We start from the raw sequence: 15,665 nt of genomic DNA on the forward strand, positions 1-15,665 counted from the left end.
ATAACAGCTTCCATATAAATAACGGCCTGCACAAATTTCAAATCACCTTTCAATTGCTGGCTTTTACTTAGCCGGGAAAAGTTTTTGAATCTCATTATCTGTTCCACATGGTGGTCAAAAACACTGACCATCATGTGCTATCAGCCAGAAAGAATTCTATTGAAGACTTGCAATTCATCTGATGAACATTCGGCACAACACGAAATTACATCACTAGTGCAACTCAGCAATAACTGAGTAGAAATACCTAACATACCATTCGTTCCAAGCAAACTGGACACTTTGGCAATTCTGTAAGACCAGAACACGGTAAACTAGCTCCCTAGTAAGAAAGAAAACAGGACACATCAGGAAATTCTTCTTGAAACAATATAAAATATGTTAAGTTTACCTGTGAAGACTTCAAGACTTCTACTTTTGCTACATAGACAAGATGGCAGACCTGTATATTTAAGAAGAATGTGTCATATACAAGAATATGATACGAAAAAGAAACATTTATTGGCAAAGCGTTATCTCACCTCTTCTTCAAGTGAATTGTATTGGTGGCCATTGTAAGTGTTGTAAAATTCATCCGCTAATTCCTATTTAAAAAAGTATTATAAAATAACTTGTATAAATCTCGCATTCTGATTGGTTGGGAGCACATGCTTTACAAGAGCACACAGCACATGTGCGCACTTTCAGTTGCGTCATTCCTATCCAAAGTAACGGTTATTGAAATTTGTATTTTATGAAAGAAATGAAAACCTTGTTTGCTGTGCTGTGTGGAGTCAGAAAGCACTTGGGGATTGGCAGAACACTTGAGAATGTCGAGAAGCACTCTGCTACACGTCAATGTTTCTCCTAACACTTCTCTCGTGTTCTGCCAACCCCTATTTCTTTTGTTTCATCTGTTTCATTGGTGCTATTTTATACTAATTAGTTAGTAGTATTTCACGGATGTATGGTTTGCACTCTAGTGGTATTTGCATAAAACACTGTTATGGAAATAAAATTTATTTTGATTATTTGTACCTGGTTTTTAAACTTGATTAAAGCCATGTACTGGTTTGGTGTGGCGTCTCTGATGATCTTAATGTGTTGTATAAACTCTCTACAAAAATTACAAAACCATAGTAACAAATTATGTCAATAAAATTAAACATTATTTGCTATTATCTCGGCATACTTAAGGGTTTTCTTGCCAAGTTTGGCAGTTTTTCTACCTTGTAAAAATCAAACACGATTAAAGGTCTGCATTTATATTAGTGGCAGAGTTATAGAAGGGCTTTACAGCAGCCATGTTCTATGGCAGGAACAATGCACTGTTATTGCATGAGGTTCAATTTTTTTTGTGCCCAACAACCTGTTCTAATTTATTAATACTTTATTAACATTTTTACGAGGAAATAACTAATAACACATACTCTGAGGGAGCCACGAACTGTAAAAGGTCAATACATGCAAGCTTTGCTGGGACTGCAAGCATGCAGATGGTCTGACTTCTGGAAATTCCTTTGGTGAGCGATGTCATCTCACTGAAAATGAACAAATCACAAACATGAATAAAGGTGGCAAGGACAAGCCAACAAGCATGATAGCTCAGAATAGCTAATTTTGGAAGGAAAATATTTCTCAAAGGTATTTTATGTGACACAGAAACTATTAAAAAACTATTATGAGTTACGAAAAACAAATAAATCCTTAAAATGAATTTTAATAAAGTGTAACATTACTCACTTGTTTTTATAGATATGGAGAATTCCTTTGACAGTCTCTACCGTTGGATTGCCAGAGAAGAACCCAATCCTCCCCATCCACTGGGATGTTTCATCTGCTTTGGTTACTCTATCCTCAGTATCCTCTTTGTCTTCATCATTATTTGTTGCTTCCGATTCCAAAGATGGTACATCTTTTTGCTCTAAAGCATTGTATCGAACTTTAATCTTACTTTCTCATTAAGAGGCATTAGTGAACCTAGCCCACAGGTCTTCCATCTTCCTTTCAGAGCATTACATAATTCCTCATGGAAGCGAAACATGAAGTACACATAGTATTGGATAGCTATTTGCATATCTAGAGGATCTAGGGGGCAATATTCTCCCCAACAATATAAATATGAGGACACTATTAAGTGCAAATTAAATCCCAATTTAATTTCAAGACTGATAAAATTGAACTTTGAATTGAGATGTGACTCCCCATAGATTCCCTGCCAGCATCGCCTATTTTCCTTTTGTTTTAGTTGAGAGAGAAAAATAGACTCTTCCGATGTAGGACGTTATTTTTGTTGCGCATGCTTGGCATAACGTAGCAACGCTGTCATGATTTTGACAGCCGCTCTCGTCAAAACAATGTTTAGCGCCACGGTGTGTTACATTTGCTCATGCTCACTACATGTAATCCTTCCTCCCCGCCTGAAAGAAGGGAGAGAAAGAGAAGAGGAATCCCATAGAAGACTCGTTCAAAATAATTGTACCTCTCTTAAGGGTTTCTATAGTCAGTTCTCCTAGTTCTCTTTGTCCTTGGTTTAGTTTTATGTCTTTAGGATTAAAGGCCTCTGATTTGTTGATCTTAGGTTCCTCCTCTGTAGCTCTTGGAGATGATTCAGCTGAACTGCTCTGAGATTTTTCTTCATTTTTGGGGGTTCCAGCTGATGACATTTTCTTTTTTATCTTAAAATCTAAAGCTAATGAGAGCAAAGTAAAATGACTGTTATCAGAGACATCTGACAGTGTGAATATTTTTTGGTAGGCATGTATGGTAAATGTAGGTAATTGGGGAACTAGTAGATAGCTGGGTAGGGGGTAGGTAGTTAGATTACGAATTGATTTATAATCTGTAGGATGTAAAACACGAGAATAATATATTTTGACGTTCATTGAACGAGACAAATAAGAAATAAAGCGAGTTTTCTGTTTTGCATATCATTAAATATACTGAATAAATTAGGTATTTGTATAAATGTATACTACAACCTTTCTGCAATCAAGTGTATATATATATATATATATAATATAGAAGTTATATTAACAGTGCTTTTGTGAGTTAATAATCAAAGAATCGAGAAAACTACATGTATTTTACAACGAATGACCTGATCTAGGCAATGCTAATACTAGCTAGGGTTTATTCAAAACGAAAAAGGGGTAAAAATGAGAAGAAAGAGAGATGGCGTCGTATGGCAGTCAATATACTCACCACAGAACTCGAAGTCATCTGGACAATCGTATTCATCAGCCAGCTCTAGTCTTAGTACGACTAGAGAGATAGACATTTAATTGATATCCAAGCAATAAAAGGGCTAAACTCAATTCATTTTGCTTCAATATTTCAAACGTTTCATTTTTTTGTCAAAAATAAAATAAAACAAATAAAATAGAACGTTGCGCCCGCGATGGCGGAGCGGCAGTCCGCCATCATGTTACGCATCACCAATTATTAGTGCTCAGGTCTCTTTTGCTTCACGGTCAAGATGCGGACGAACTTGAACTTTTTCCAACTTATTTGTTTGTATTGCAGGTGACCATTTCTTTGGCAAATAATAAGCTCTATAACGTAGGCCTTTATTAATTAGAAAGTTGTACGCCAAGAGCTTGATATGGAGTAGAGATGTTGGGAAATTTCACCGTTTCAGCCTAGTGAAACGGTGAGTTTATGAACCGTAAATACTTGGAAGATTTCCTTAGGGAATTGAGATTTTTAAAATTATTCATTCGCACTTGGCGGGAAAGTTATTGCTTTAATACAGCAAGCAAGATAGTTTAAACTAGAATAATCGAGCCGTATTGAAGTATTTACATTTGGTTTTAAAGTTGTCGCATCTTCTGCAACCAAACTGGAATTTCTAACACAGCGAGAGAACTCGATCGATTCCATAATGGGTTTCCGAAAAGTTGCTTTTTACTCTTTTCTCGCCCTCTTCGCCATGTATACTGCTATTCACTATCCACAGATTCCTGTCGGCGTATTTCGTCTTATTAATAATATCTTACCAAAGTTTTTTCAATTTTTGTCACACATCGCGGTAAAAACCCGAGACTACTGCGCGCAAGACTTAGGAAAAGATGTCACAAGAGTTTCAGCTTTTCTATCCAAGATGTCCAGCTCGATATCTCAAGTTTTAACGCCATTAGGCAAACAGTTTGGTCAAAATATCGTGGATGCGCTGGAAGGTGTTCACAAAAATGCAATGTCATATACTGAAGATGGCCTGAACCAGATACTTGGCGTTGAAGGTAAGAGTATAAATCGGCAGTAGAATTGTTTTAGAAAATTTGTACGTAGTGGGCCTTTTATAAAAGTTATAAAACTAAACAAAGAATGTAATCTTAATCTGCTTTTAAAGCTTCAATTGATTAATAATGCAGCAAAATTATTGACTCTATAAAAACTTGATTAAAGTGAATAATTATTTGAAAAAATAATTAATCCATGAAATTTATAATTTGTTGCTAAGATGCAAACTTTCTGACTTGAGGTTCATTTATCACCATTTCTAAAGTTCACAGGAGGGAGGGGTCTAAATGGAGCATTTGGGTAGTTTTGAAAACATTTTATTTGTAATTTGCTGTATCACTTTTTCAGTCAGTAAATGATAGTGATGTAATAGCTATGATGATGGTGATGAATATTATGATGGTAGTGGTGATGATGATGATGATGATATTACTCTAGAGCATCCTAATGGGGGGGGGGGGGGGGGACTTTGATTGTTTTTTTAAAAGTATAAATCATACTAATTTGGGGGCTGAGAAATGATAATATATTAATTCAGCAAACTTCATAGGATCATAGCTAGCCTCTCAGCCCCTCCCTCACCATGGTTACTGTGATGATGGTTGTAGTGTTAAAGTGATTGTAATTGTGTTGATGGTCATGATGATGCTTCATAATAATGCAGAACTTTTATAAAGGGCAGTGTCAAGGGTACTACAATAATAAACTATGTTCAAAAATATAAAACCTTTTATTAAAATAACTATCTCTATATTTATTTCCATAGATTCTTTGCTTCCTCATCATGTAACAGCAAGTCGTCACAAGCTAATTTCTCTTATCCTGCTTGGACTGTGGATTGTGATTGGTGTCATCTCCCTCACAAGATTATCCTACAACAAATTCTTTCTCCTCATGTCCAGCTCATTTTTGGTCCATTCCATATTTGGCCCAGTCTGGTGTGTACGACGGCTAGCATTTCTCATTGGTTTATGCATGTGGATTGGTTCTCTTGTTGCCAACAAACCTATCCCAGCAGCTATTGCTATTTTGATTCTATTTCTTTTGACGGGATTGAGGAAATGGAGAAAGCAGTTAGCTAAAGCAAAAAGTGCAGAAGATTTGATGAATTTTAATAGGACCATAGACCAGAGAATGGACAGCCTTGAGAGAAAAGTCGATGTGATTCTTGCAAAAGTGGAGTTCTTGGTGGATAGAATCCCAGACAGAGCAAACTATAAGCACGCATAAGAAATGAGATCAAAAATTATTAAATGATTGGAGGTATTGGTTATTGCACTACAGATATTATGGCTTAATGGAATCATTGGTTTATGCATGTAGATTGGCTCTCTTGTTGCAAACAAACCTATCCCAGCAGCAGTAGTATAGGGAATGGGGGTTCCAGCGCAATCTCAACACGGGCAAGACCCGTGTCAAAAATCCACCTACGGAAACAACCCACTCCAAGTGTGGTTGGGGGCAACAGCGCAAATATGTTAGTCTATATATGGAGTGCGAAGATTGTAAAGAGTTTGTTTATGATTTCTGTGTAAAGTGCTTGAAACCCAAGTTTGTACCTACTAAACCAAATAAGTATATTTGTTGTGGTAAGAAAATGCAAATAGAAGACGACACGTCAGCACAGTGTTACGAGTGCGGTAAAAATATTCGTAATGCCGTGCCTTGTGCTACCAAAGAGCAATATTACGCCAATGGAGGTCGTAAGAAGACCCCATACAAGAGAATAAAATACTTTAGGGACTGGATGAGTCATATCCAAGGTTATCGGCCGGTATATTTAGACAACGAAGTAAAGAAGAAAATCGTAGACCATTTAGAAGAGCCAACCCCGCAAAGCTTAAGGAAGACATTGAAAAAATTAAAACTAGGGAAATATTACAAAGCTATTCCCTATCTTTTGTCTGAAATTACCGGTAAGTCTATTCCCGAGGTTTCTGATATGACAAAAGCCGAGTGGATGTTTTGTCGGCTGGATAAGGATATTCCTTATTATGCTGACGTAATTTACGAAATATTTTACAAAATAGACCCCAACCACCCCCTGTTAGGATGGATTCCGAGGCGACAATAACATATTACGCGTAATTCGTACGATGAATTTATATTACGCGTAATTTCTAGACTGACGTTCGATATGTAAATAGAATCCCGTCACGCTCTTTTCGAAGCAGATGTTTACTGAGCAAGCTTTCTTTGAAGCTCTTCTTTCGCTTCTTGGTAGATCTTTTTGCGAGATTCCTCGGAAAGATCTTTTACGACTGTTTTTTTATTCCTTATGTCCGTCTTTAGTTTCTCGTATTTGTCTTCTTCGGCTAAGATAAGCGAGAATTCTACGTCGTCTATCTTTCTGTCACGCAAAGCCTTTGAGACAAGGTCGGTAATAGTATTTACTTTAGCCCTAGACAGAGCTATTGTCGTGTCATGCTTGGATATTTTCGTGGATAGCTTTTTCATAATACCCGTAGCAACAGCTGAAATAATACCACAGGCTGCCCCAACGCCAGCCAAAGGAACTCCAACGATTATTCCCGGTCCAGTAAGCGAAGTAGCAACGCCGGAGCCCGTTAACACAACAGAAATGGATCCTGAAGTTATCGCAATCTTATGTAGCGTACTCCGGGCTCTAACGTACTTTTTTCGGACTTTTTCGTAGTGTTTTGTCTGCCCTTCCAAGTAAGCCAAGATTAAGTTCGCTTTATTCAGACGAAAGTTTTCGGCGTTTAGTTCGTTAGGTGTAGTATAGGGAACATCTGGGTACAACTGAGGTGCTGATGGTATAACATCCATTATATATACTAATGTACGACGCTTTTGGGAATGATATTGAGGAGCAGCCACATCATGACAACCGGGATTACTGGAATTGGAGAGCATTTAGGAAGATGTTTCCGCATGCAGACCCTAGTAAGTTCGAAAGAAGACCCGATGGGATTTACTTTAACGGCTCCAGAATGTACAGCAATGAGGATTTGAAACCTACGCTGGTCGATCAGATAGACTCTCAGCTGAAGCATCCTAAGCCTAAACCCGTGCAAGGTTGGTCAAAGGAATTATTGCTGGGTACCAGTACTTATCCGATACCCGCAGTTTCATTTGATAAACACCCAAGCTTGGACCTAACGCTGAACATGCGGATTTCTAACAAGCATTCCTTTCCGTTAAAGGTGCGGGATATCTTCAAAGACGTACCCATTATTCATACCACCGCTAAGGAATCTCATGAATGGTTAAGTGGTCCTAACATGCGTTATTGGCCGCAGCAGTTGAACTTTGCAGTTTGGTGCGCCACCAGTGGCTGTGGGGTAAGCGCGAACTTGATGAAGAATTCGATATTTATGTTTCACTTCCACTTTACCGTCCGAAGAATACTGCATGAGATGGGTGTTATTGCGCTGCCGGGAGATGCCACGTTTTATCCAAGAGATAATAAATACAGCGTGCCGGCTTATGATAGGCTTTGTAAGGAGTTTGGTGTTGTAGGGAAGGATTTTAGATGCACTGTCGGTGCTAACAATGGCTTGGGGCATATTTGGGCTTATTGGGGGATTGGTGGACACGAGCTAAGTGATAAGGAAGTTCATGCGTTGAATCTACGATGGAACACTGGGTATCACAAAGAAACTCACGACAGTAGCACCTTCTTTGAACCAAACGCTAAGACCACTAAGGAAGTTAGAGACGGACCTTTGTTCAAAGACGAGGGCGGTAAGTATGCAGGGGCTAATCCACTGATTATCAAAATTACCAACGACGAGCAAACAAAGCAATATCTTAATTTCATACCCCCAGAAGGTAAAGGACTAACCAAAGCCGGCCTTGCCCGTTTAAACCGCAGCATAGAAGCTTACGTGTATTCTATCCTTGGAGCTCAGGTAAACACCCGATCAAGTATAATCGGAAATACCGGCGCCGCAGAAGAGACGCGAGCCGAAGCCTTGATCTTATTTGAAAGTTCAATCTTGGAGGGCGACATTAGCAAGGGCGTACAGCGTTACCAACTAGCTATACAAAATTCTAAGGCCCGACTGGACTATGCAGTAGCCCCGGGTTGTTGGTTAATGCCTAGTAATTTATCTATAAATACTGGTTCTGTAGTAGGATACAACAACAAACTTCAACGAGCTACTAAGGATATGAAGTTTGGGGTGAACGACGTGAACTCTGACACTCTTAGGAACATTCCTCACTTCGTAGAGAAGTCAAAAAAGTCGCATGAAACGAAGCTACCCGTAGTTAAGAAACCATCAAAGAAGGTCCTACCTGCGATACCTGAGGAATATGATCATAACTTATTAAAAGCCGGTCTAGCAGCTGCAAGCATTGGTCTGAGTTATTATATATGGCGATGAACAACCCCTACGTAGCTGGAGTAGATTGTGTCTATACGACTTACACAGGCGAGAAAAAATACACCCAGGCATCTTGGGTTGATGTCACGGGGATGTCCGTGGATTTGAACTACTCCGGAAAGAAGTTGATATTATGCAGCATTTCTTTGGGGGCCGTTAGCAGTGCGAATGTAGGATTTCGTTTCTGTGACGACAATGGAGTATTACAGCCCATGCGCGCGAAGACAAACAACAGGGAGCCTACGCATTTCTCAGTAGAGCCGCCAACGAATAGCTCTGAGAATCTTTCCGTTTGGACTTTCCACATGGTTGCTGATTGCCACGGGAAGGTAAAGCTGCAGATAAGAGTAGATGACACCGGGAGTGTTTGCATAAATAGCATAGAAAATCAAAGGAATACTGTCTATAACCACATGACCATCAGCACTTTGACGGTAATGAGCCTTTAAATATATGAATCCATACGCGAGGGAAACGCGTTATACCCACCGCTTAGATGAAGAGGGATATGACAACGGCGCCTGGCATGACGTTGGACTGTGGGTTGAGGTTGGGGGCACTGCATTGGTCATTTGCACTATTAGCATTAATGCAAATACGCATGCGAATGTGGGGTTTAGGCTTATCGATGAGAATAATAAGCCCCTGCTTCCTTATCGAACTTCAACGAACACCAGGAAAGTTACCCATTTTTCGATGGAGCCCTACACTAGGTCCACTGAAGACCTAACGCCAGTAACTTTTCATATGCTAGCCAATTGTAAATATGCTAAGTTGCAAGTCACTTCTGATGACGGCAAGTTTGGAATAAATCGCGTAGGTCGCAGGCCCGCTAATGCAGTCTGGAGTCATAAGCCCATTTCTACCATGAGTGTGTTACCGTTGGTTCCAAATTACCAGGGCGGCGCTAATACCGTCTTTCATTATCCTCAAAGCAGGGCACCGCCCGATGAGAAGGATAAGATCAAGCCTTCATCTTCTTCAGGAGGACCACCCCAATAGCTACAACTAATATCCAAATGTTATTCCCCACGAACTTCAACAGTTCGCCGCCGGCCCTAAGTGCCAGACTAAGAACACTACCAAGCAGCCCAGGAATGCCGGCTGCCATCTTTTTCCCTAAGTCCGTCAGCCCATTGCCTAATTTTTTTACGCCCGCGCCTGTAGCCTTAAGCGCGGATAGGATAACTCCTACTACGCTTGAAATAGCGACCGCGAATGCCAGCGGAACGCCATACTTCAAAAGGACTCTTTTTACCTTTTCCTTGGTGGTAAGGCCCAACTCCCTTTCCAGGTTGTCCTTTTGCGCCTGTAATTCCGCAAGGCGTACCTCGAGGGCCTCCACTTCCTTTTGAGCTGCTTCCCTTTCCTCTTCGGGACGGGTTTGGTCGTTGATTATTTCCTGCTGCCGCCCTATTTGCCCCTCCAGGTCTTCGATGGCCTGATCTCTTTGCCGGATTTGCTCCTCTTTAGTGTTGATTTCGGCAACCAACTGCCGCCGTTCCTCCAAAGAGCCAGCTATGGTGATATGCAAGTTTTTAGCTTCTTCCTTGCTTATGTTTAGGTCTTGCAGGGCGAGATCGAATGCCTTTTCAGCCTGGTTCATTCGACGTTCAGCATCATCTCTTTGTTCTCTCATTTCTATTATTCTTTGGTTTTTATCGTTAAGTTCTCTCTTTTGAGCATCAAGGAGTAGTTGGTTTTGTCGCATGTAATCTGCTTCCCTTTCCTCCAACGTTTCTTGCAGTCCGTTGACGCGTTTTTCTAGCGCAACCCGTTCATTTAGGGTTTCCAACCTTTCTAACGCGCTTCGGGTAGCTAGTTGAAAGCCTTTTAATCTTGAGACGTCACCCCTAACGTTGCCCTCCTCATCAAAGAGGGGTTGTGGTTTCGTCCAGCGGTCTTTGTCAGGAAATCTCAGGTCTTGAACGCTTATGAGGACTTTGTTTCCGCGTTCTGTGAGCCTTACGTCGTCAGCATCAAAGCTGGAATAACGCTGCGTTAGCTCTTGCGTTGCCCACTCTACGGTTTCCCGCGCGGTTGCTCCCTGCTCGTCTATGTTTCGAAGTTCCAAGTACTCAGGGACGGGGCTGCCGCGGTTTCTTGATTGCCACATGCGATTCAAGGCTGCCTTGAAGCTTCTCCACCTATCACCATACCTGCTTATCAAGGCCATGTCGTAAACGTGAGGCGCGGTTTCCGCGCCTTTAGTCCATGCGTCGTATTCTTCGTCGTTAATGTCGACTTGACCTTCTTCGGTGGTGGGATCAAAATCTGTTCCTTCTACTTCCATTATATATGATAAGCTCAAAGTTAAACCCCAACATATTACCTAAGCAGGTTGGCGGACTGAAAGCAGAACGCACCTTTCACCGGGTTACATTCACACCTTCTAGCGCAAAGCCAGGAGAAACGCTGTACGTAGGCGTACCCCGCCTAACGGATAACCTAGTATTGGTTCCTGGCACCCTGGCGCTAAGGTTTAACCTAGCAATACAGCCAGATACCGCAGACGCGCGTTACGTCGTCAATAATGCAGGTAGAAACCTTGTTTCCAAAATGCGCGTAAAGTTCGCCGGGGAATCCTTGCTGGACTTAAACAGGTATGATTTGTATACCACGTACAAAGACTTATGGTTGACTGCATTTGACCGCGCGCAAAGGATAGAGCAGGGAATCGCCAGTGAAGCCATACGCAAGGTAAGAAGCGCAACCGACAGCGCCTCGGGAGAAGACGAAATAAAGACGGCTTATGGTACTAAATATGTCGTTCCTTTGGACTTTGAAGTTATTACGAACCACGGTGCATACTACCCAAGGCAGCTAAGCGAGCTGCAGTTCGAAGTGACCCTAGCAGATACTACGAACATCCTGCAAGGAAAAGATGTAAGTTCATCAGCCGTGGATCCTTATTTCATCAAGAACTTGGAGCTGCAGTACGAGACGGTATACAGCGAAGAGCTGGCACGTAGCGCCGGTATGGAATACAGCTCCGGGAAGGCTTTCCTTTACGATCACGTCGTGATGTACAAGACGTTCAGCTTTACAAATAACGTCGAAGAGGTCATCAACCAAAGCATTAACCTTCCCAGGCGCAGCCTTACAGGGATAATGTTGCTGTTCGCAAAGACATACACGGCAGGATTGCGTGACTCCGAGGCGTTCTTTAATCCTAACATTACCAACGTAGGTGTTAGCATCAACGGAGTGCCTAATAAGGCTTACTCACAAGGGATAAAGCCCGAGGACATGTACCGGGAAGTCGCGCGTAAGTTTGGCGACCAAATTGGCCCAAAGGAATTCTTTAAGGATAAGTATGCGCTGTGGATCGACATGCGCACGACGAACGACGAAGACCTACATGGTCAGGGATTGCGGCTGGTAAATACCCAGGACGGCATTACGTTGGAGATCAAGCGCACCAAACATGCCAGCGACACTACTAAGATCAACGCGTATATCTTCGTAGTCTCAGACGCGCAACTGAGTGTAGAAATGAATCAGCTAAAAAGCGTTGCGTATTGATTCGCGTTCCTTGAGCCAAGCGAAAGGATAAAAAATATTCCTTAGGTATAATATGCTTCGCGTATTCGAAAACAACGAAACCAAACTGCAATGCATAGTGCAAGGCGATAAACTTTACTTCAAAGCGAAGGAGGTGGCGGCGGCGTTGGGTTACGTAAATTCCAGAAAAGCGGCGTCTGATCACGTATCAGAGGAAAACAGGGTAACTTTGAAGTCTTTAAAGGGTGTAACTCAGCGTGACACCCTTAACGCACAACCCAATGCCGTGTATTTGACGGAGGAAGGTCTTTACGAATTGATATTCGGATCTGAAAAGGCTGAAGCAAAAAAGTTCAGGAAATGGGTGTTGGGTGACGTTCTACCCACGCTAAGGAAGACAGGTAAATACGATATGGAGAAGCGATTCAATGGTTCAAATCCAATGGCATTTAAGATAGAAACGGAGGCAGACATACACGATAGAACCGTACACAGGGTGCGTAGGTTCTACTCGCACGTAATCATAGTTCCAGGTCTTGGAGAACTGCAGGACACCGCAAGTAAGCGCATTAAAAGCTGGCGGAAAGGCTACCAGGCAGGCCAACCCGATCTGCTGATCCTTAACAACCATAATAAATACAATGGATTATGCATAGAATTGAAGACACCCAAAGGCACCGGCGTATTGTCCGAGAAACAAAGGGTAATGTTGGAACGATATGAAGAAAATGGATATTTAACCATCGTAAGCAATGATTATGATCTACTTTGCAGGGAAATAGACGAATATGTTGCCGGTATTCGCATTCCTTGCCCTTGGTGCATTAAGGCATTCAAAGGTCAAGACACTTTAAGCACGCACCTTAAAATATTTCATAGGTATAATGATTCTTAAACAAGCATACTGGCGAGATCTGCTGCAAGGCGTTTCATACCGAATAAAAAACTACGTCGCATTCGAAGACATCGACCGTTTGAGGTTGGTCTTAGAACGCGACGGTCAGGAATACAGCCTTTGGGCGCCTGACTGTGTGAGATACATACTGCAGGGTGAAGAATATACACACCTACGCAGTCATGGTAAGGTAAACGGCCGATGGAAGTTTGACATCGAACGTCGAGCGGAGGATAATCCGTTGTGCGACTAATCCTCTTCATGGGCGGATAAGTAGTCATCTGCTGTGTCTGCCCTCATTTTTTCCGCCATTTCATACGCTGATAAGGTAATAGTCACGCCTCCTAGGAACGCTGCGATGTAAGGTAACATTATACCTTAAGTAGATTCCACTCTTTTCTTACCAACAGATAATGATCTAAGGGCTTAGGGCCATCGTAAAGGCAGCACCAAATATGTTGGCCGCTACGTATACAGCCACATCGGTCGCAGATGCCATCCCAGTGTTCCCTATTCTCCCACCTTACACCCTCATAGTCGTCGAAGCATACGAAGTCTTCGTCGATCTCCTTCTTACGTCGCGTGAGCACCCGGCCGGTTTCAAGGGGGCAACATCGCTCTGCTAAATCGCCGTGGGTCTCGCAGACCACATCTGTGAGGTCATAGCGACGGCAGCGGTACTTATGCCAGTTTTCTTCGAAGAGGGGTTCATCGCATCGGCGGCAATGACCTTTAAGGCAGACTCTATGCTCGCGGTGATATCGTAGGGCCTGTACTGTGGACAGTTCCTTACCGCAGTCACCGCAAACAGTGCTGATGGTCTTCTGACAGACTTTCTTGGAAAGATGGTATTGCAGTCGCTGCTTGCTACTAAAAGCTCTATCACATTGCACGCACTTCATTATATATACCTTATTTTTTATTGTTAAATTGTTAAACCCTGTAAGAGGGTTTTAGGATAGGGTCTATTATTTCTTGTTATTTTGTTAAGCCCCCATTAAAAGATGAGGTATCATTCTTTCTCATCGTTGAAACCAGCAAAAAGATAATCATGTTAACCATTCTTCGATTACGATGATTTAACAAAATAACAATAAAAAATAGGTCCTTACTTGAGACCTCTTTGCAGCATTTAACAAAATAACAATAAAAAAGAAAGACCTATGCTAATTCCTCTTGCTGGGGCTTAGTAAGATCTTCTTTGCGACCTCTTACTCTTCTCGAGCGTCGTCTAAAGTCCTTTGTGCTTTAGTATCCGCGGGACACCAATGTCCAACGAAGTCTTCTTCAGAGAATACCTTATTACAGTGACAGCAGGTGTATTTTTTACACGGTTTGGGTATCGGTGTTTTGGGAGGGATTATGCAGTCAGCAGGTAGTTCGCACGTAATGCAGTCCATATATCTATGGGGGATATCGAATGAAGTCCTTAATGGACTCCTTAGCCCACGTCGCCATTGTCAAAAGCGCGCCAAACCGTTCCGCGCGCTTCAGACCACACATTTCATCGTACAATTCCTGTACGCGCTCTTTTAACCGGTCTATCTCCTCCCTTTGCATTTCTATGGTGTCTTTTTTATCCTTTGCGTCGCCGGCGATCCTTCTTACTGCTTCCACTGGTTCCATTGTATATATAATGGATCCGAATCATATTCCCTGCAATGCTCTGATAGTAGGACCCACCGGCTGCGGAAAGACCCAGTTCGTGGTAGAGCAGCTATTAGGATCCTTTAGATACCGCTTTGACTACATCGTGCTATTATGCCCCACCTACGTGAATAACCGCACCTGGACGGGCATAGGAGTGAAAGACGACGACTTCTTTGTGGACATACTGGATCCTAACGAGTTATCCAGCCATCTTAAGTTCTGGCACAAACAATTCCCTAAAGATACGCAAACCTTGCTCATACTGGATGACATCGCCTGCGGGGACGACGTAAAAAGACGCACCTCCGAATTAGTGAAGCTTGCTTTCAGCGGTAGGCATGACAATATCAGCGTTTGGTTGCTTTCCCAGCAACTTACCAGCGTCTCTAAGCCCTTTAGGGAAAACATAGGCTCTCTCGTAGTATTTTATACTCCAAGCAAGTCTGACCTGGAAACCATTTTAAGTGACTACGGCGGTGAGATAGCAAGGAACAGCTGCACGAATACATGCGGCATTTAAAAACGCACCAACATTCCAAGATGATCTTCTCTTTGAGGTTTCCTTACGGTGAATCTTGATCTAATGTATATGGACATTGAGCAGCTCTTAGATGAAGTCCCCACGCAGTTAGATGAAAGTAACCTCAAGGAACAACTTAACATCCTTGTGTCTTCGGGGAAGTGTAAAGAAATGATAGGTAAGGAACTTACCCATGAGCAGGTTAATAAGTTGTCAGAAGAGGAGGTTAAGAAGTTCCATAAGAGGTATGAGGCTGCCCTTGCAAGTAAGACCACGGACGCCGTCGCAGACTCCGCTATCCGACTTGCAACCTAATTGCTTGGACTTGCGCTGCCCATAGACGACGTGGAGCAACTACAAAAGGACATTAGCGAGGACTATGTCATATCCCAAGAACTTAAGATAACCTGCGGCTGGTTGTCTTTGAAGTGCGGTAAGTTAATGGCAGTCGCCTCTGCGGCACTTCACGTAGCTCAGCACGTCGACTTGAAGGAGGTACTAGGTTCCTTCGGAACATCTTGGA

General features: G+C 42.3%; 2 protein-coding genes across 2 annotated transcripts in view; one reads left to right on the forward strand and one right to left on the reverse strand.

Annotated features, from left to right (window-relative positions):
- Positions 1-3,354, reverse strand: part of LOC116286679 (BRCA1-associated protein) — a 10,160-nt gene extending 6,806 nt beyond the window's left edge. The window contains exons 1-8 of the mRNA XM_089032332.1: positions 3,184-3,354; positions 2,462-2,671; positions 1,723-1,903; positions 1,410-1,520; positions 1,018-1,096; positions 522-584; positions 392-442; positions 257-322 (exon numbers count right to left, since the gene is read on the reverse strand). Coding sequence (XP_088888458.1) covers positions 257-322; positions 392-442; positions 522-584; positions 1,018-1,096; positions 1,410-1,520; positions 1,723-1,903; positions 2,462-2,671; positions 3,184-3,259 — 837 coding nt within the window. The 5' untranslated portion in view covers positions 3,260-3,354. The remainder of the gene's footprint in view (positions 1-256; positions 323-391; positions 443-521; positions 585-1,017; positions 1,097-1,409; positions 1,521-1,722; positions 1,904-2,461; positions 2,672-3,183) is intronic.
- A 119-nt stretch (positions 3,355-3,473) lies between these two features.
- LOC148909802 (uncharacterized) lies at positions 3,474-5,489 on the forward strand. Its single transcript, XM_089032883.1, has 2 exons — positions 3,474-4,220; positions 4,988-5,489. Exons 1-2 carry the CDS (start codon positions 3,863-3,865, stop codon positions 5,449-5,451), a joined length of 822 nt encoding a protein of 273 aa, XP_088889009.1. The 5' UTR covers positions 3,474-3,862; the 3' UTR covers positions 5,452-5,489.
- Positions 5,490-15,665: the final 10,176 nt, after the last annotated feature.

The sequence above is a fragment of the Actinia tenebrosa genome, unplaced genomic scaffold (assembly GCF_029948245.1).
Source record: "Actinia tenebrosa isolate PJP-AT-01 unplaced genomic scaffold, QUT_ActTen_1.0 PGA_scaffold1__47_contigs__length_23844297, whole genome shotgun sequence".
In the NCBI taxonomy this organism is placed as follows: Eukaryota; Metazoa; Cnidaria; class Anthozoa; order Actiniaria; family Actiniidae; genus Actinia; species Actinia tenebrosa.